Source organism: Orycteropus afer, unplaced genomic scaffold (genome assembly GCF_000298275.1).
Source record: "Orycteropus afer afer isolate SDZICR_OR568_19922 unplaced genomic scaffold, OryAfe1.0 scaffold00245, whole genome shotgun sequence".
NCBI lineage: Eukaryota > Metazoa > Chordata > Mammalia > Tubulidentata > Orycteropodidae > Orycteropus > Orycteropus afer.
Genome location: NW_006921832.1, coordinates 3,586,714 through 3,606,664, shown reverse-complemented (window position 1 = coordinate 3,606,664; position 19,951 = coordinate 3,586,714). Strand labels below are relative to the sequence as shown.

Here is a 19,951-nt window from a genome sequence, read left to right as displayed (position 1 = left end):
TCAACAAGATGGATTGATACGGTGGCTGCGATGATGGGATCAAGTATAGCGGGGATTGTGGGGCTGGCGCGGGATCGGGCGGTGTTTCGTTCTGTGCATGGGGTCGCTATGAGTCAGAAACGACTCGACGGCACTTAACAACAACAACTACTACTACTACTACTACTACTATTATTATTACTTTTGTCCTTTTTACCATTACTCTTTATTCTTCCCCTCCCAGGTTCTAGTTTTCAGCTTCTTTTCTTTTCCCTGTTCCTGGTTGCAATTTTTTTTTCTTTCTCATGGTTAACCCTGTTCCTTATTCTTTTTGCATTTTTTCCATTTTTTTCTTAATTATTCTCCTTCTCTACCTTTTTCTCTTATTGCCCTCTCCCCAGATATTGTATGTTTTTATTTTTATTTATTTTTCTTCTTTTTCCCTTTTTTCTTTTTTTTAGTTCCTATTTGATTGCACAGTATATTCTTTGTCCATTTGCTTTTACTTTTTTGATGGTTATTCAGTTGTTATTTTTGTCCAACTGAGTGAAAGACAGCAACAGTCCCATACAACACAACTACACCCACACCTCCTGCGGCTTTATGTACTGAGTGAGAGCCACCACTTCCTTCTCCACCACTGGACCAATGATAAACAACTACCAAGAAGAGCCTGACTCACCTTTGGGTGCTCTTCACAAACAGTTAACAGAGATCTAAATACAACAATGCCATGATGTCTTGGAGACAACAGACCATCACAGTCCACACAAAGAAGCAAGATAAAGAGATAGAAACAAGGGAGCAGGATACAGACCCAGAACACATCCCTGAGGAAGAAGCAGCATTGGGAACTCTATTATAAGGAATTTTAAATGATCGGTCTGGTTGCTAAGTGACAGATGATTTGAGGTGGTTAACATTAGAGGAAAGAAACCCAGTAAAGAGTCTGCTGCATTAGTCTGGGCTGGGGAAGATAACAGCCTGAATTAGGGCAATGGGAGGAAACATGGGGAGAAGAGAGAGACTAAGAAGATTATTTCAGAGCTGGAACTGACATGGCCTGGTAACCAGCCTCAGGGAGGAAATGGAAGAAAATATGCATTCAGAGCAACTGGCAAGTTTTCTTTGGACTGCTAGCCAGATCTGGGTGTCAGTATCAGGGTGGCAACCCACAAAAGCAACAGAAGACTGGGTTGACACACCTTTTTGTTTTCCTTCAAACTTTTATTATGAAAGTTTTCAAACTTTCAGAAACATTGAAAAATAATACAGTGTCCACTCTTAAAGCCTCTACCTAGCTCTGACATTTATTGCATTTTGCCACTCTTGTTTTATCTGTCTCTATTTGTATGTGTGTGTGTATTTTGGCTGTATCATTTAAAAGTTATCATAATACTTTACCCCTAAGTATTTCAACCTGTGTGACCTATAAATAAGGATACTATTATTTATAGTAGTAATAATTGAGATATAGCAATAATTTCATAATATATAATATTCAGTCTATGTCTTCAGTCAGTTCTCCTAAAAACAGCCTGAGATAGAGATTTGGGTGCCTGTGACATATTGAAGGAGTTCTCTCAAAAGACAGGGAGGGAAGGAAGCACTATAGGGCAGGGGAAGGAGTTTAGGAAGGATGTAGACAGAGGGAAGTCTGGAGTGTGACCTGCACCAGAATTTGCTCTACCTTGAGGCACAAGGGCTCAGCCCTATTTGGTCAGTTATTGTATACAGGCTATTGTTGTTGTTGTTGTTGTTATGTGCCGTCGAGTCAGCCCCGACTCACAGCGACCCCTCCTTGGGTTTCCAAGGCAGTATCACTACGGAAGTAGATTGCCCCATCTTCCTTCTGAGGAGTGGCTGGTGGGTTTGAACTGCCATCCTTCTGGTTAGCAGTCAAGTGCCTGAGCCACTATGCTACCAGAGCTCCTATACAGGCTATAGGGAAGGATAAGGATATTAACCTCCTGAGTAAGGCCTAGGATGGTTCACCAAAGAAAAGGACAACTATGAACCATTAGAAGCTAATAGGGAGTGAGGGGAGGGTTGAGGATGGATGCATATGCTAGGTAAAAGGACGTGGGTGAGGCACCACCAGCATCTACCACAAGTTATATTCAAACTTCCCCAGTTTTCCAAGAATGTCTTTTATAGCAGCTCCCACTAGTATACACACATACATACACACAGCCAGGGTATAATCAAGATTCCCACATTGCATTTGATTCTTACATGACACCTCTTTTGGTGATCCTAAATGAATACTCTGCATTAGTAACATATTCAGCAGTGTTTAGCCTCTTGCAAATGATTTTGCCCTCATCTCATTCTCTGGTCACTTATTAATGTATTCATAACTCAAATTCTTCATTCAAATTGCATTTGTGCCTAGGCCTGTAGATTGCCATTTCTGGACTCCCATCTTGCTCCTGCTCCAGATGCAATTCCTGTGTCCCTCTGAAGGACCTTCTGTCTTTGTACAATTGTAAGAACTTATGAATCTTAGGGAAGTCCTCAAACACATAAAACAAACACTGCTGTCAAGTCAATCCCTACTCAAGTGACCCTTTGGGTTTCTGAGGTGGTATCTCTACGGAAGTAGAATGCCTAATCTTTCTTCCAAGGAGTGGCTGGTAGGTTTGAACCACCAACCTTCTGGTTAGCCATCAAATGCTTTCAGCAGAGTCTTACATGGCCCTTTTCTATCTGGCATATCCAAAATAAGAGTCATGCATTTGATTCTAAGGAAAATAGCTACTTTGTATTTAGTGGCATCAGAAGAGTTTTGAATAGAAGAGGTAGAGAGGGACTGTAGCAGTACCAAAGTCGACTGTGCTCCCAGACTCAAAAGACTTGGTTTTGGTTCTGAACACAATGGTGAAAAGAATAGGAATTGACATGCTGTTTGGCAACACCAGTAAAGGAAGGATCTAGTCATACTTTCTAAAGCTACTGGAAGAAATGATGAAGTAAAATTTTGCTGAACATAATTCAGAAATGGATACAGCAGTACATTGATAGGAAACTGCCAGAAATTCAAGCTAGATTCAGGATGGTTGTGGAACAAGGGATGTCATTGTCAGATGAATCTTGGCTGAAAGCAGAGAATACCAGAAAGATGTTTACCTGTGTTTTATGGACTAGCAAAGGCATTCGACTGTGTGGATCCTAACAAATAAATTACGGATAACATTGCAAAGAACGGAAACTCTGGAATTCCCAGAATTTCAGTAAATTATGCTCATGAGGAACCTATGCATTGACCAAGGGGCAGTCATTAGAACAGAACAAGTAGATACTGCATGGTTTAAAAGCAGGAAAGGTGTGCATCAGGGTTTTATCCTTTTACCATACTTATTCAGTCTATATGCTGAGCAATAATCCAAGAAGCTGGACTATATGAAGAAGAATGCAGCATCAGGATTGGAGGAAGACTCATTAACAACCTGTGATATGCAGATGACACAGCCTTGCTTGCTGAAAGCAAAGACACCAAGCACTTAATGATGAAGAGCAAAGACTACAGCCTTCAGTGTGGATTACACCTGAACATAAAAAATCTTCACAACTGGACCAATAAGCACATCACGATAAATGGAGAAAAGATTGAAGTTGTCAAGAACTTCGTTTTACTTGGATCCACTGTCAGTGCCTGTGGAAGCAGTAGTCAAGAAATCAAACAACAAATTTTATTAGGCAAATCTGTAAAAGACCTCTTTAAAATGTTAAAGAGCAAAGATGTTATTTTGAAGACTAAGGCATGCCTGAGCTAAGCCATGGTATATTCAGTCATCTTATCTGCGTGCAAACGCTGGACAATGAATAAGGAAGACTGAAGAATTGATGCCTTTAAATTATTATTTTGACCAAAAATATTGAATATACCATGGACTGCCAGAAGAACAAACAAATGTGTCTTGCAAGAGGTGCAGCCAGAATGCTCCTTAGAGGCAAGAATGGCCAGACTTCATCTTTCATACTTCGGTCATGTTGTCAGAAGAAACCGGTCCCTGGAGAAGGATAGTATGTTTGGTGAGGTAGAGGGTCAGTGAAAAAGAAGACGACCTTCAAAAAGGTGAATTGACACAGTGGCTGCAGCAGTGAGTTCAGACATAGCCGGGACTGTGAGGATGACACAGGACCAGGCAGTGTTTCATTCTGTTGTACATATAAGGTCGCTGTGAGTTGAAATCGACTTGACAGCAACTAGTTTGGTATTTTGTTTTTCCACCTTTAAGTATTTGCAACTATTAGGTTAAAATTCATTTTTGTTATTTTGGGAAAATCAAGAATGTTTGATAAAATGCTGTTTGGTTGTTCAGTAAGCATAGATGTTAAGTAGTGAAGTTCCCATTCATAGAGGTGCACTACTGAAGTGTGTCAAAATCCATGTAAATATGATCTGACAACTCAATGAATGAATCATAGCATCAAGGAGGATCCCTTGAAAACTTTGGATCATTTCAAATATCCAGAATGGATGAATCATTTATTTATTGTTCCTTTCATTATAGGTTATCCTTTTATTGCAATTACTTTCTTTGCCAAAGCCTGCATAAAATTGCTTATTCAAAAAAAAGTCTTATTCAGAGCAGGCTATCCATTATAGAAATGTGACTCTCCAAAACCAGTTACCCTTGACCCAGTGACTTTTCTCTTATGCCTCAGTTCACCTTACATCTCCCTGAACTAACCAGGAATTGAGCGGTGCACAGCATCACTTGGCCAAGGAGCAACCTTCTCTTTCATCTCTTTTACATGTTATAAAGTAGAAGAGAAAGAGCCCAGCTCCATTATGAATTAGCCAGTCTGAATCCCCATGATTGTTTTCCTTCTTCCATTAAGTAGATTATAATTCTCTTGTTTATGTTTTACTTAGTAAATATCCGTTAAAGAGAAGTTGCCATAGGCAAGAGCAAGTGCCATCCATAGAAACCTAAACCTAGTTCATGTCCTCTTTCTGGACCCTTTTGAAACTTTTTCAACTTGAAATCTGAAAACGATTACTACTTTCCATTATTATTTTTCTATTTTGTTTTCCCTCTTCTCATGATAAAGTATTCTTAAAGTCCATCTCTGAAGAAAACCTAGATATTTACCAGGTAGCTTTTCTTCTCTAGAGGTGCCACAGGCCATCTGCTTACCCTTGTAAAAACTCTAGGTCAGATACCCTCCAAACATGTAGCTTCCATGTGTGATGCTTCAACATAACGGAAACCAACTAATAAATTGATCCAGTTGAGTTTGTTAATCATTCTAGGAAATATGATTTGCATTTCTTTCTTATATTGTTTCTCACAATAACCCACTAGGTCATCAGAGATCTTTTCAGAAAAAAGAATTAAAAGAAATTTCCTATGGGAAAATGTCATCCTTTTGAAAATGTTCTTTAACTCAAACTTTTAAAATTTAAATGTTTGAAACAAAATTTAAATGTTGCCATTGAAATGCATCTATAGCTAATTTATGAGCAAAGGTTATTGGTTTTAAAAATATATCTTCTTTTAGAAAGATTAAAACTAAATGAATCAAAGTGTTAACTGTGATTATATTCGAATGATGAAGTTGTAATTAGTTTTCTTGCTATCCTCCAAAGATAGTGTATATTGCTTTAAAGTGGAAAAAGAAACACTAGAAAATTACTCTCTCCGTCCTCCACATTTCTTTCCTTAGTACTTGCATTACAAAATCAAAGCTAAATACCTGGAGTAGGGATTAGCAAACTATGGCCCACAAGCCAGCCACCTGTTTTTTTTATAAATAGAGTTTTATTGGACCTATTTGTTTCTGTATTGTCTGTGGCTACTTTAAAGTTCTAACAACATAGTTGAATAATTGCGACAGAGATCATCTGGCCCTCAAGCCTAAAATGTGTATTTTATGGTCTTTCAAGAAAAGTTTGCTGACCCCTGGTCTAGTGCCTTAGGATTTTAGAAGCAATTGGAAAGAGTTTTTTTTAAAGTTAGCCAAACTTTTTCTAAAACTGCTAATAACACCATTTTCCTTCTTTCCTTTCCTCATTGCAGCCTAAATTAACAATGGCAAAATGCAGGCGAAATGTGGAAAATTTCCTAGAAGCTTGCAGAAAAATTGGTGTACCTCAGGTAACAAATACATACATGATTTTTCATATTGCGTAAATAAACTTGGGTATTATTTTCCTAAAACCTTTCAGAAATTCTAATTATTAACCTGATTTTGTGCTGAGTCGATCAATATACCTTTGAAAAGTTTTTCCTTAACCAAGTTATCACATATATACAAATTTAAATAATACATTATAATAAACGATAAGGGAGCTCTGGTGGCGTAGTGCCTAAGGCATTTGACTGCTAACCAGAAGGTTGGTGGTTCAAACCTACCAGCCACTCCTCGGAAGGAAGGTTGGGCAGTCTACTTCCATAGTGATACTTCCTCAGAAAACCTGAAGAGGGGTCGCTTTGAGTTGGATCTGACTCAGCAGCAGTGAGTTTGTTTGTTTTTTTTTTTAATTGACATAATAAACCAAAAAAAAGCAAACCTGTATACACTTCACCCAATTCCCTAATGTTAACATATAAATATAGTTCAGTTATCCAAAGTAAGAAACACTAGAACAATACTACTAAGTTACAGATCTTGGTCAGATTTTATCAGTTTTTTCACTGAGCTCTAATATGTTTGAGTTGGGCATGCAGGAGCCCATTTGTAGGCATTTTTCCTGCTTTAGGATTCATTGCCTCCAGGTTTCTCAGTTACAGCTTTATTGACATTTAATACTACAAAGAGTTAAACTTTATTTATAATTGGATTTAAGGGAAAAGAACTTGATATACTTTTAATTCAATTACCTTTAAAAAAATTAAACTTAAAAAAATTATATTAATTTAAGCGTTGTACTTTTAAATCCACTGTCATCAAGTTGGTTCCGACTCACAGTGACCCCATAGGGTTTCCAAGGCTCTAAATCCTTATGGAAGCAGACTACCACATCTTTGTCCCATGGAGCCGCTGGTGGGTTTGAACCACTGACTTTTTGGTTAGCAGCTGACCACTTTAACCACTGCAATACCAGGGGTCTTTATAGTACTCTTAACGAATATTATATTTAATGACATGATGTTTAGACATATTTAATGAAACAAACAACTTAGTACAATTTGATAGTTTTTTCATTAACCACAACCATTACAGTTCTTATTTGCTTAACCTTCAAGGAGAAAAAGCATGACTCTTCTATCACCTTCTTAATTAGCTGTCAGAAATCCAGGATTGGCCCTTGGGCAGAATAACTCCGTCATTTTTTGCAGAGTTAACCCCTTAGCTCAGTAATTTGCAACACAGTAACTGTCTCTTGTACCCAGTTCACCATACCTCTCTTTTAACTAGCCAAGAGTTGAGTGGGACGCAGCATTACTTGTCCCATGAGCAGCCTCCTCTTTCAGTTCTTTCACATGTTAAAAAGTGCAAGAAAAGAGCTCAGTTCCATAGATCTTCTGCATTAGTCAGTGGGAATCCTCATGATGGTTTTTCTTCTTCAGTTAAGTAGTTCATGATTCTACTGTTTTGTGGGGTGAGAGGCTGGGTTTTGGAGGTTCTTTTAAACCTGATTTACAAAAAGAAGTGAAATTTACATTTATTGATAGGTAACAAATGTTCCTGTGACCTAGTCAAAGTTTTTATTTTTATGTAGATACTGTTTTCCAAAAAAATCATCTCTTCAGTGCTGATAAAATGGTTTATTTTAAAGATATTGAGAGCATTTCTAAACATCATGCATTTTATCCACACTAGCAAGCAGGTTCTGATTTTTTATGTGAACATTAACATTCAGTGCTTCCCTTCTTTATCCCTACTGAAGCTGTTGCTACCTAACATCACATTACGCAAATGTGCCCAGTACCTGCTCAGTTCCAAAGCACAGTATCTTTGAACAAGGGAATGTAGTATGGGTTGGGTGCATGGAATGAGAACCACCCAATTAAAAACAGGCACTGCACAACTAGAGGGAAGAGTTTTGGCAAGGGCCCTACAAGAGCAAGACATGCTAACAGACTTCGCCGATGTCAACATGTGTTAAAAGTACCATTTACCAGCTTTTTAGTCATTACACCTATCCACAGGGAGCCTTAGTGGTACATTCGGTTAGGCACGTGGCCACTAACCGAAAAGGCAGTTTGAACCCACTGGTTGCTCCATGGGCAAAAGATGAGGCAGTCTACTTCCATAAAGATTATAGCCTTGGAAACCCTACGGGGCAGTTCTACTCTGTCCTATATGAGTCAGAATTGATCGACAGTGATGGATTTGGGTTTGGTCGGAGTACCTATCCACTGGACTTTAGAGCATCAGCATCTGTCTCAGATTTAAAGGCCCTACTCTTTTGGAATGTTCCTGCCATCAGCAAAATACAAAAATATTGTACCTTAAAGCACACATTGAATTCAGCATTTGCCTAGCGGTGGTTAACAGTACTTATCCTTGGCCAGCCTACTTTGTTCCTAGTAGAACTATGCTATTTAAAAGCAGGTACAGAGATAGGAAAAACAGAATTTTAGAAAACTGAGTGTTTGTCCAAAATGATTAGACTGAGATTATTGACACAGCCTTCCTCCCTTCTCCCTTTACCCTACCAGGAGGAGGAAATGCACATTCCACACAGGCCACCCTTCCCTGTCCTTTTTGACTGTGTCATCACCACCACCACCACCACCACCATCCCCACTCTTAGATGGGTTCTTGCTATGCTGCGATCTCTGGTACAATATTGATCGTCTGCCCAGAACAAAGTGAAGGGAAGTGTGGAGATGGACAGACGCAGGCTCAGACCAGCATCCCTCAGGCCCCTCCACCAGTAGAGGGAAGAAGAAATCTATGCCTCCTCTCCCCTTTTAGGCTTCTGACCTTTACCTGAGCATCCCCACTGGCTCTGTTGGACTTGAAAAAAAAATCAGTGATGGAATAATAATCATTTTTAAAAATATAAAATTGTTAATATGCCCAGGGAATATTTATAAAGGCAGGAAATTTCCCTTCTCAGTATCATTTGTGAAGTGTTATGTAACTTAAATCAATGAAACACTAAAGAATAAGGTGACTGTTAGAAACCTCTGAGTATTCACTTTATTATTATGTTTTTATTAAATATATGTTACATTCAAAAAGCTATAATGGGTGATAAAAACTTCTATTCGAATGTAGTATTTAATGTCCTAAAGTTATTACTATAGTTCTGTTAAAGGATATTTTCCTTTTTTCATGTCTAGTAATGTTATTTATTTCTTCATCTATCATGAGGAGAATTCGGTTATCTTTATGACTCCTTGCAAGAGTAGTTTCATTTAGGAGATATTAGTGAACTGGCCTTGGTTATGATGGACTTGAGTTTTGGAGGAACACCAAGTCATTCAGTATACCTGAATTCTGTAAAATAAATGTCCTCTAATAATTAGGCTTTCTTCATTTCTCTGAGGCTTTTTAATTTCTCTGGGTTTTTCTTAAACCTCCCTCTACTCAGCGCACCCCAGTTTTTATTTTTGCTCTCTCACCTTCTTTATTAATAGGGAAGAATGAGAGTCAACAAAGAGGTTCCCTTGTGCAGACCTCACCTCTCAGGCCTCCTATACCCTGAGCCAGCACTGTGCACCCTCACACTGTACTCTTAATGTTCCTAGTAGTCACCAACAAGCCAGTTTTAACACATAGAGGATTCTTTGCAGTTTTGTTTTTCAGCCTTTTTTCTTTCTTTATAGTATATAAATGTTACAGGATGTGTTTTTAGAATATGATTGAGATGATCATATTTTTAAATTCTATACTGAAATCTACATTTCTGATCCACTGACTTTGTTTTTCTGTTTTCCTTTCCTGCTCACACTTTGGACAGGACAATCTTTGTTCCCCCTCCGACATCCTTCAGCTAAACCTCAGCGTTAAAAGAACTGTTGAAACACTACTTTCTCTTGGGGCACATTCAGAAGAATCCAGTTTTGTGTCTCTGTCTATCCAACTTCTGGGTTTTGTGGCATTTTATTGTACATTAATGTTAACTCTCTGCATGTTTTATTACTGGATTTTCCCCTTTAGCTGAAAGATTGCATTCCAGTGGCTTTTCTACTTCATTCCTGTGCTTGGTAAAGGAGGTTTGTTTCTCATTCAGAATTATTTGCATATGTGCAGTTTTTTTTGTTGTTGTTTGGTCCATCAAAGAGCTAACCTATAAAGAAGATAAATCCTTTCTTCACATGTCCAGATGAACAGCCCCATCACATTAGGAAGCATGTATGACTGTTTTAAAAAAAAAAAAAGAGTGATGGAGCAGCATTTTTCTCCTGGTCTTTCTCTGTTCTCCTGGCCTGTAACTTTGTTTCTGTTGTCATAAATGCTGAAGTTTTTCTCCTAATACAACCCTGACCCTGTTCTTAGAATATGGCATCTAGAGCTTTAATTCCAAATGACAGAATAACCTGCTATGGCCATGTTTCCATGCCTCAACAGACCTTAAGTGTTGAAATCTAATTGCTGAACTATTTCAACAGCTGATTATAAAGATAATAAAGAGTTGCACCCTTCCAGACTTAGCAGGGGGAGGGGCACAGGGAGGGCACCTGATCTCTGAGGTCTCTGCCTTGGACTGTGCCCTGACATCTTGGACTCTCCTGTTATTGTTAGGCACAGCATTGGCTTGAGAGGCACTGGCCATTTAATCTGAATAATTTGGTCAGAATGTTCTGTCCAAAGGTCATGGAGGTTCTTATTATGATCCCAGTGTATACATTTAAACAGTGCACAAGGAGTATCTGGAGCTGACCTTTCAGGACTCTGGTGTCCTTTCAGAGATTCACTTCTAGAATCCTATTTAGAATTTTAAATGGAATTTATGTAACTTCCAGCATATTAGAATCATCTTTATAGGTGAGCTTGTGATTTATAGGCTGTTGGAGAGACTCTGTCTGAACAGTGGCAAGTGAAATATTAGCCAGTGGCCTCTGTTCTGTACCCAAGGCAGTGGATTTTGCTCTTTCAGCACTAACTGCTGGACTTTCATGCTTGAAACTGCTTTATAATTGTACTCAGATACTAGTTCTCACAATGGCGTTTATGAACATTCAGGAATCTCCCAACCTGCACTAACAAAAATGGTCAGCTGAAGGTAGATCTCAGTAACATTGGCTGTTTGAAATTTGACCTTCCCATTGCAGAGTTCAGCTGGGGGGTCTGATTGCTTTGGGTTTCCTCCACAGACTGTTAGTGCTGAAATCTGACACTGTGTTGAAAACTCCAGTTATATAGTAGTAGTGCCTTCTAGTGTTTGGAGTTTTGGTTTGTTTTGTTTTGAAGACGTCTCTGATGCAGTGATCATTTTCAGAGTTCTGTGAGTGCTCATTCTCAGAGTTCTGTGGAGTTTTGTCTCTTTGAAAAAAAAACATGAAGCAGAGAAAATAAAAACCTGCTCTTACCTGTGCTATGTGCTTTCTCATTAGAATACACAGCATTCCCTCCAAGCCAGCTGGAAGCTAAGTATGTGTCTCAGAACCAGATGCTTCTGAGGGAATGTCTGAGCCACAGACTACTGCTGAGAAGAAAGCAGGGAATCCAACTTGGAGAAAAAGTATCTCTTCCAGAGCAAATCACCAGACAGATTCATTTTAAGTATAAGTAATTTAACAGTTGAAATCAAAAGTATTTATACAAAGTTACTAGTTTTATAAGATCAAAAGATTGTAGTTAAAAAAAAGATTGCAGTTACCTTGAATATGACGTAATTAAGAAACACAAGTACCAGTAACTGCCTCAAAAATAAATACTGTTATATTTTTAATTGCATCTGTTTTTGTAAAACTATCTCACAACATAAGATAGTGTCAGTGGGAAGCAGAGAAAAATCTAGTTATCTTCTTTAATAAATATATATAGTCTCTTTTTTTAATGGAACTGGAATTATTTTTATTCTTAATGAAGGAGCCCTGGTGGTGCAGTGGTTAAGTGCTTGGCTACTAACTGAAAGGTTGGCAGTTCAAACCCACCAGCTGCTCCACTGCCACATCTCATCCTTTGTGGCAGCATTCTCTTTCTGAGTACTTAGTCTGAACTGTGAAAAACAGTAAAAGAGGTATTTTGAGATTTGCCTTTTCTGTTACTCTAGAAGGGTTTAACCAAACAAATGATGCAGAAAAAACAGAAGTATTTAACTTTCTTAAACAACCATGTAAACACTTCTATCTATGGGAATTAAGATGCTCCTGACTGAACTCGTAGTCCAGTTCTCCAGCATGAGTTGATCTGTTAAATAGCAGAATATGAAATACTTCACTTTTTTCACATGCAATTTCCTTTTTTAAAATTCTGTAATTTATATTTTAAACTAATTCAGACTGGGTCCCATGATTTACCGCAATAGGAAAAACTTTCTCTAAATACATTAAATCTCAAGAGCTCAATGATGCACTTCAGTTTCTTCCTTGTGATCCCTGCCCTGGTGAGAGAAGCCTGGTTTTCAGAATCGGGATTATAATGCAGGCAGTGGGCACCCTGAGCCCATGTGGTTTGATTTATTACATGAAACCATTTTGTGTCCTATGGTATGTAATTTCCAAAGTTCTTTCTCCTAAAACGTTCTCCTTGCAGATCTGAGCCACCTGTTTCACTTGAGACTGGCTCTGTTTTTCCCCCCCGCCTTCTTTGATAGAGCTGCAGTATTCTTTTATTTGTCAGGGATGAAGGCTGTTGTTTTCACTCCACAGTGTTCTGTCCTTCCTTTGTTGAATGTGTGTATAAGCATATGCAACTTGTCCATTTCCCAGTTCTCAAAACAATCTGTATGTACTTTTAGTTGTATGAATAAATAACAGTCATTGGAACATACTAATTTGAAGTGGATGACAGTACTACTCACTATCTTTTTCTGTGAGCGTCAGACACCATCTCTAACTCACGTTAATTCTCAGGTACTGACTTTTCATATCTCAGATGATTATGAGGGGGAGAAGGACTGCTTATTATTTCCTTTCAGTTTTGTGATGTTCATCCTATTTTTTCTTTTGTTGATTTTATGTTACGTTGTCCCATTTCAGGAGCAATTATGTTTGCCTCTCCACATTTTAGAAGAGAAAGGTTTGAGCCAGGTTGCAGTGACGGTCCAGGCTCTCCTGGAACTTGCCCCGCCCAAGCAACAGCAGCACCAATTATCTGCTATTTAAGGACTCCCCGGAACTTGGGCTTTGGCTTGGCCAAAACAAGGATCAGGACAACGTGATTGCTGCTGCCAGCCACCTGCTTAAACAAAGCGCTTATGTGTTCTTAGAAGGGACTGTTCCCATCATTCCTGACAGGAATGTTTTGCTTCATTTCTCCATTTTAGGGGAGGTTGTATCAGTTTCCATTGAAGTTTTGGTTTTTGGTTTTTTTTTAATCAAAGACACTTGGTTTTCTCAAATGAAACTTAATTTTGTCATTTTTTTTTTTTTTTAATTGTGTCATTACTGAGAGTCCAACACCAAAACCTAAACTGGCTGTGCTTTCTTAGAGAGCAGACCTATTTCCTATCTGACAAAGAGTGTCTTCTCAGAATGCTGTTTAGCTCTCCTGAAGGCACAAACATGCTATTATTTTTTACCTGTTCCAAGGCCTGTACAGTCACTGGTTTCTAAACTTCGTTGGTCACTAAAATCTCCCAGAGCATTTGTTAAAATACAGATTTCTCTGTAAGGTTTGGGGTGCAGCCTGGGGAATCTGAATTTTTCAGCAAACATTACAGGTGTTTTTCATATCGTGGCAACCACTGTTATAAGCTAGTATTTGTATGGTTTTTGGACTAGTACCCCAGGGTGTTTTTCACCCATGTTGAAAATCAATAGCTATATTATGGCTACTTAGGCTATCCTGTGAAAGGCACATCAAAAATAATATAGCAGGCCTCAGCCTTAAGATTTTACATAGTAAAACATGAAAACAACTACATTGTATTTAAGGTCAGTGTCCTAGACCTCCCTCCAACTGCAGTCTGCCACTACTTCTTTATTAGGGGATGGTTCTGTGTATCATACTGCTGTTTCTTTAATATTATAAACAAGCACTCTACGCACAGGTTCTTGATCCTTAGGCTGGAAATAGGCCCTGCTCTGTACCACATGCGTGGAGTTCATTGGTACTCACCCCCCTACACACACACCACACACACACTCGATGCTGCTCCCAGGACTTGTGAACATGCTCCAGCCATAGCAGATACACTTACATCTTCCCAGCTAATGAAAGATGGTGAAAAGAAAGAAAGGAAAAGCCAAGTTTCTTTTACTTTGTTCAGGTAATTGCCCGTTTCCATGGCTAAATTAAAGTACTTAGGGATTTTACAAACAGCTTCCGGTCTTCAGCTGTCCATATAGCACCTTAGGTACTGAATGTGGATGGAGTGAAAAGGCCCAGGGACTCACAGAACACACCCTTTATTCAACTGTAAGCCACTTGGATTTTTCTTTTTCTTTTGAACCCCTTTTGGTTGTCAGTGTTATCTTTGGTATCCTTTGTAAACCAAGTAAGTAAATATACTAGTTGCTTAGTGGTTTTTTTTTGTTGTTGTTGTTGTTGTTAACTTCTGGGTTTTCTTTACCCATGCATGTGTTTGAGCATCAAATTAATCTTATTTTTATCATGTAAATGCAGTATCTAAAAGTAGCTTTGGGTAAAATCATTTTGGTTATCTAATCAAAATGATGTTTTCTCCTTGTTCTAGAAGAGAAACAAGTTTATCAGAACACTTTATCCACATTTAAAATTATATAAAATATCTGAACTGAAAAGCCCAGTGCTTCAGGCTCTCAAGGAATAAAATTAACAACGTCTTAGAACTGTTTAGAGCCAGACCCCATCATATTACAGCTCCAAACAGACCCATATGACATGTTCAGAATTTAACAGTGTGTGTTTGCAAACTAAGTTTTTTCCCCACTACTAAACACTAAACTCACTGCCATTGAGTCGTTTACGACTCACAGTGACCCCATTGGGTTTCTGAGGCTCTAAATCTTTACAGAAGTAGATCACCTCATCTTCCTTACACAGAGCAGCTAGTGGGTTTGAATCGCTGACCTTCTGGTTAGCAGTCAAGTTCCTTATCCACTAGGCCACCAGAGCTCCTTTGTTTTTGATTTTTAAACATTAAACCTAAGTCCACTCTCCAGATCATAGAGAACACCTGAAATGCAATTCAGCAAAAGGCAGGACTATTTGTAATATACTGTGCAAGGAATCATTCTAGAAGACATTACATAACACCACACTTGGAACATTTAGAATAATTTTCTTGTAGGAATAAATGAAAAGTAAGATTCAACTTACTGCAAATTTTGCAGATAACATGCAACTTTATTAATGTATTTTTATCAAACTAATTCAAATTTGTATTTGAATGGTTAGAAAAAATTACAGTTTTGGTTGATAATGAAAGAAGAATATTATATTGAATCATTAGGTCAACATATAAAACAAATCATGATTTTTAGTGAAGAATTTCTGTATTCAGTGTTTTGTATGGTTTAGGTTTTTTTTTTTTAATGGGAAGAAGAATTCAGTTAAACATTTATACCTTGCTAGATGAAGCTGGGGAGCTCTGGTGGCATAATTCCAAAGCCATTTGACTGCTAACCACAATTGGTGGTTCAAACCCACTAGCCACTCCTTGGAAGAAGATTGGGCAATCTACTTCCTTAGAGATACCACCTCGGAAACCCAAGGAGGGGTTGCTATGAATTGAATCAAAACGACAGCAGTGAGTTTGGTTTCTTCAGTTTGTTAGATGAAGCTGACCTTTGTAACAATTCCACCTGCCCATCCAGGAGCTTCTTAACTGAAACAGTAGCCATCCCAGCACTGAAAGTGTGAGTGAAGAAAAGGCCAAGTACCCACCTAGCAGAGTCCCTGCCAACTATGGAGAGTTTAATAAGGAGCAGGTTTCTAGGCTTTCATACTCATGTCCTTAGCACTCCAAGCCAGCTTTTTCCAGTAATAACTGGATCTGGAAACAAATCATGAAAGGAGTTGTTGTTAGGTATTGTTGAGTTGGTTCTGACTTGCAGTGTCTCCACATACAACAGAATGAAACACTGTTTGGTCCTGTGCCATCCTCACAATCCTTGCTGTACTGGGCCATCGTTGCAGCCAGTGTGTCAGCCCACCTCATTAAGGGCCTTCCCCTTTTTCACTGACCCTCTACTATTTCACCAAGCATGATACCCTTTGGGAACTGGTCCCTCCTGATAACACATCCAAAGTACATGAGTGAAGTCTTGTCATCCTTGCTTCTGAGGAGCATTCTAGCTGTACTTCTTCTAAGACATACTTGTTTGTTCTTCTGGCAGTCCATGGTATATTCACTATTCTTTACCAAGACCATAATTCAAAGGCATCAGTTCTTCTGTGATTTTCCTTATTCATTGTTCAGCTCTCATATGCATAGGAGGCAATTGAAAATACCATGGCTTGGGTCAGGTGCACCTTAGTCCTCAAAGTGACATCTTTGCTTTTTAACACTTTTTAAAAAGAGGTTTTTCACAGCACATTTGCCCAGTGCAGTATGTCATCTGATTTTCTGACTGCTGCTTCCATGGGTCATGGAAGAAGAGATCTTTGTCAGGTAGCCACACAATAGGATATTGCTTAGTAATAAGTCACCTTCCTTAACAGCTTATTAGATACAGTGTTACAGCTAATCAAGGAATCTGGTTTCTCTTCCTATAGTTCAGCAGTGACTGGCTGATGAATTTTTAAAAACTAAGCACTTAAATGGTTTCAGAAATGAAGGAAAACATGGATATTTAGAGAACATGGATACATACTGCAGTGAAATGGTTTACAGCATATTTCATCTTATTTCTGAAAATGTTGCAAACATGTAATTAGTAAGATTTTCAAAAAACATTGTCTTATATTTGTATGTCTGTAAATATATTGCATAAGTTCTAAGTATAAATATGTCAATATCATGTATGTTATTTTAAATTGTCTGTATGCTATGTTACACATTGACATTAAAATAAAAACCAACACTTCAGTAGCATGAAATAAAGGCTGATTTGAAAGCATGGTTTCCTTGTCAAAGATGAATCAAGAAAAGGGTATTTAATTCCTTGAAGGAACATCACTAGAAACTGGGTCCGCATAATTGGCCCATAGATGAGATTTTATTCTCTTAAGGAAGTTCAGATATTTGTAGTTGGATATAAGTCTTAATTCATGAAATACATGTGGCACATTCGAACAATTCTCAGAAATTACCATCTTTGCTGTAGGAAAGCTTTACCATCCCAAGACATGTTGTTCTGATTAATCAAAGCAATAATAGCCCAGTAGACTCGTTCTTTTTCTGTGTGCCAGGCACAGGTTAGGTATTTTCATGTCTTATCTTTCTTACTCAATGAGCACTGTTGTTAAAGCATTGGGCTGCTAACCAAAAGGTTGGTGGTTCAAGCTCACCAGCCACTCTGCGGGAGAAAGGTGAGGTAGTCTGCTTCTGTAAAAGTTTACAGCCTTGGAAATCCTGTGGGGTGATTCTACTCTGTCCTGTGGGGTCACTGTGAGTTGGAATTTACTTGATAGCAGTGTGTTTGGTTTGGTTTGGTCTTGGTTATCTCTCAGTCATAATACTCAGTAATGTAGGAATCATTAAGTAAGCAAAGAAGGTACAGACCCTGGTATCTCACTTGTGGAAAATACCTCTAGACTAGCCTTCTAAAGAACCTGTGCCCCCCACCACCACCACCACCACCACCTTCACTATTTGTGAGTTGTGTATTCAAACATCACATTTCTGTCTTACAATTTATTTGTTGGTTGTGGTGCCATCATGTCGACTCCAACTCATAGTGACCCTGTATACAACAGAAAAAAAAACTCTTGCCCAGTCCTGTGCCAGCCTCACAATCCTTGCTATACCTAAGCCAGTTGTTGTTGCCACCATGTCAATCCATCTCGTTGAAGGCCTTCCCCTTTTTCACTGACCCTCCACTTTACCAGGCATGATACTCTTCTCCAGGGAATGGTCCCTTCTGACAATATGACCAAAGTAGGTGAGACGAAGTCTGGCCATTCTCGTCCAGGGAGCATTCTGGCTGCACGTATTCCAGGACAGACCTGTTAGTTCTTTTCGCAGTCCACAGTACTTTCAGCATTCTTCGCCAGCACCATACCTCAAAAGCATCAGCTCCTCTTCAGTCTTCCTTATTCATTGTCCAGCATTCACATGCACATGAGGTGATTGAAAATACCATGACTTGGGTTAGGTGCACCTTAGTCTTCAAAGAGACATCTTTGCTCTTCAGCACTTTAAAGAGGTCTTTTGCAGCAGATTTGCCCAATGCAATACGTCATCTGATTTTTTGACTGCTGCTTTCATGAGTGTTGATTGTGGAACCAAGTAATGTGAAATCAGTTTATATGAAATACAAATTACATCCCTACCAATTTCCCAGAAAAAGCTGAAGCAGCTTATAATAAGGTGGGTTCCCCCCATTAAAAACACTAAAATGATAACAAATCTAAACAGGAAGCAGGAATCAACATTTATTAAAATGTTACTGTGTATGCATTATGCTAGACACTTTATGAACATATAATCATTCCTGCTGAACACTTCATTCACTTTTGCACCCAAGGGCTTTTTCACTACAGAGGAGTTAGATATCTAAGTCAAAGGCAGAGACATTACGGAAAAAACAAGTATGCATGCATCTCTGTCACTAAGCCCATAACATTTTTTTCTATAAGTCTCCTAAGAACACATTCTCAGCAAAATTTTATCCAAATATGAGGAAGCCTTAAATCGATGGTTGATCCTAATTCAGGGCTTGAAAACTAATACAGGCAAAGTGAAATAACCTATAGGTGAGTTATCTGTGATAATTAAAGATACTTCTTACTCTGTTCAAGTCCTCGTTCCCATCTCCAGATTATCAGAGGAGGGGACTAAAGGGAACTTGGTCACTTCTTGCCTTTACGCTTCTCCTTGTCTTTGCCTTTGCCCTTTGAATCCTTGCTATCATCTTTGTCCTTCTTAGGCAACCTGAAAGTGCCGATTTCATTACGTATTACAGTGCCTCGCCACCAGGCTTGGAGCTGAAAGAGAAGGGAAGTGTGATTTGTAGTATGCTTGACAAGCTACATTCTTTACATATATGGGGATTATTCTTGATAAAATAACTTTTGTCTGGGTATGACCAGGCAAGCTGTCACTCCAGCAATGCAACCTGTTGTGCAGGACTCAGAGCTTAAGCCATGCTCTAGAGTAAACTTCACAGGGGTCAAAATAAAGCGAGTCTGATTAGGCCAGATGTTCCTGTACACTTAGAAACTCGACTTCCCTGTACTGCTGCCCTTTATAAATGCCCAAGTTTGGATATATAGAACTTGATCCAAAAGGAATGTTACTTACCTGAGTCCAGGGCAAAAGCAAGCACTCAGTGCAAAAATGCCTGTATCACCTGGGTGACTTCAGCAGGCTTCCTGGTGCATTTCATATCTTTAATGGTTAATTAAAGGATCAATACTTCTCATTTGAAAAAAGTAAAATTGAATATCTTAGTTTTAAATACAACTGTTCTGAATATAGTCTGGGCTACTACTAATCCTGTTTAAGATCAGACCAAGTACTAAAACAGGAATAGTCTGCCAGTCCTTACATTTTGGTGCTAAACTGAGGAATCCCAACAAATGGAAAATACAATAGAGACTCAATAAACAATAATTACACATCAAAATCTCTCCTAATTTGGATTTCACATCTGGCCCAGAATGTACTTTATCAGTTCACCCCCCAGTATACAACCCAGACTAAGTCTGTGCAGTAGCTAGACCTGGCAGTTTCATTATCACTAATAGACACCACACAAGTGCATATAAAATTTAAATAACTATTTTCTGAACTGATGCTTATCCTCTCCAGCTTTTTTCAAAAAGCTCTTTTATCAGAACCCAGCTGACAGCCTGTGCTGATTTATAT

General features: G+C 38.6%; 2 protein-coding genes across 2 annotated transcripts in view; one reads left to right on the top strand and one right to left on the bottom strand.

The window, feature by feature from the left end:
* Positions 1-13,160, top strand: part of LRCH3 (leucine rich repeats and calponin homology domain containing 3) — a 227,139-nt gene extending 213,979 nt beyond the window's left edge. The window contains exons 20-21 of the mRNA XM_042782119.1: positions 6,009-6,086; positions 13,035-13,160. Of these exons, the coding sequence (XP_042638053.1) occupies positions 6,009-6,086; positions 13,035-13,160 (204 nt within the window). The remainder of the gene's footprint in view (positions 1-6,008; positions 6,087-13,034) is intronic.
* Positions 13,161-18,933: 5,773 nt separating this feature from the next.
* IQCG (IQ motif containing G) overlaps positions 18,934-19,951 on the bottom strand; it is a 124,452-nt gene continuing 123,434 nt past the window's right edge. Inside the window, exon 12 of the mRNA XM_007949393.2 lies at positions 18,934-19,068. Coding sequence (XP_007947584.2) covers positions 18,934-19,068 — 135 coding nt within the window. The remainder of the gene's footprint in view (positions 19,069-19,951) is intronic.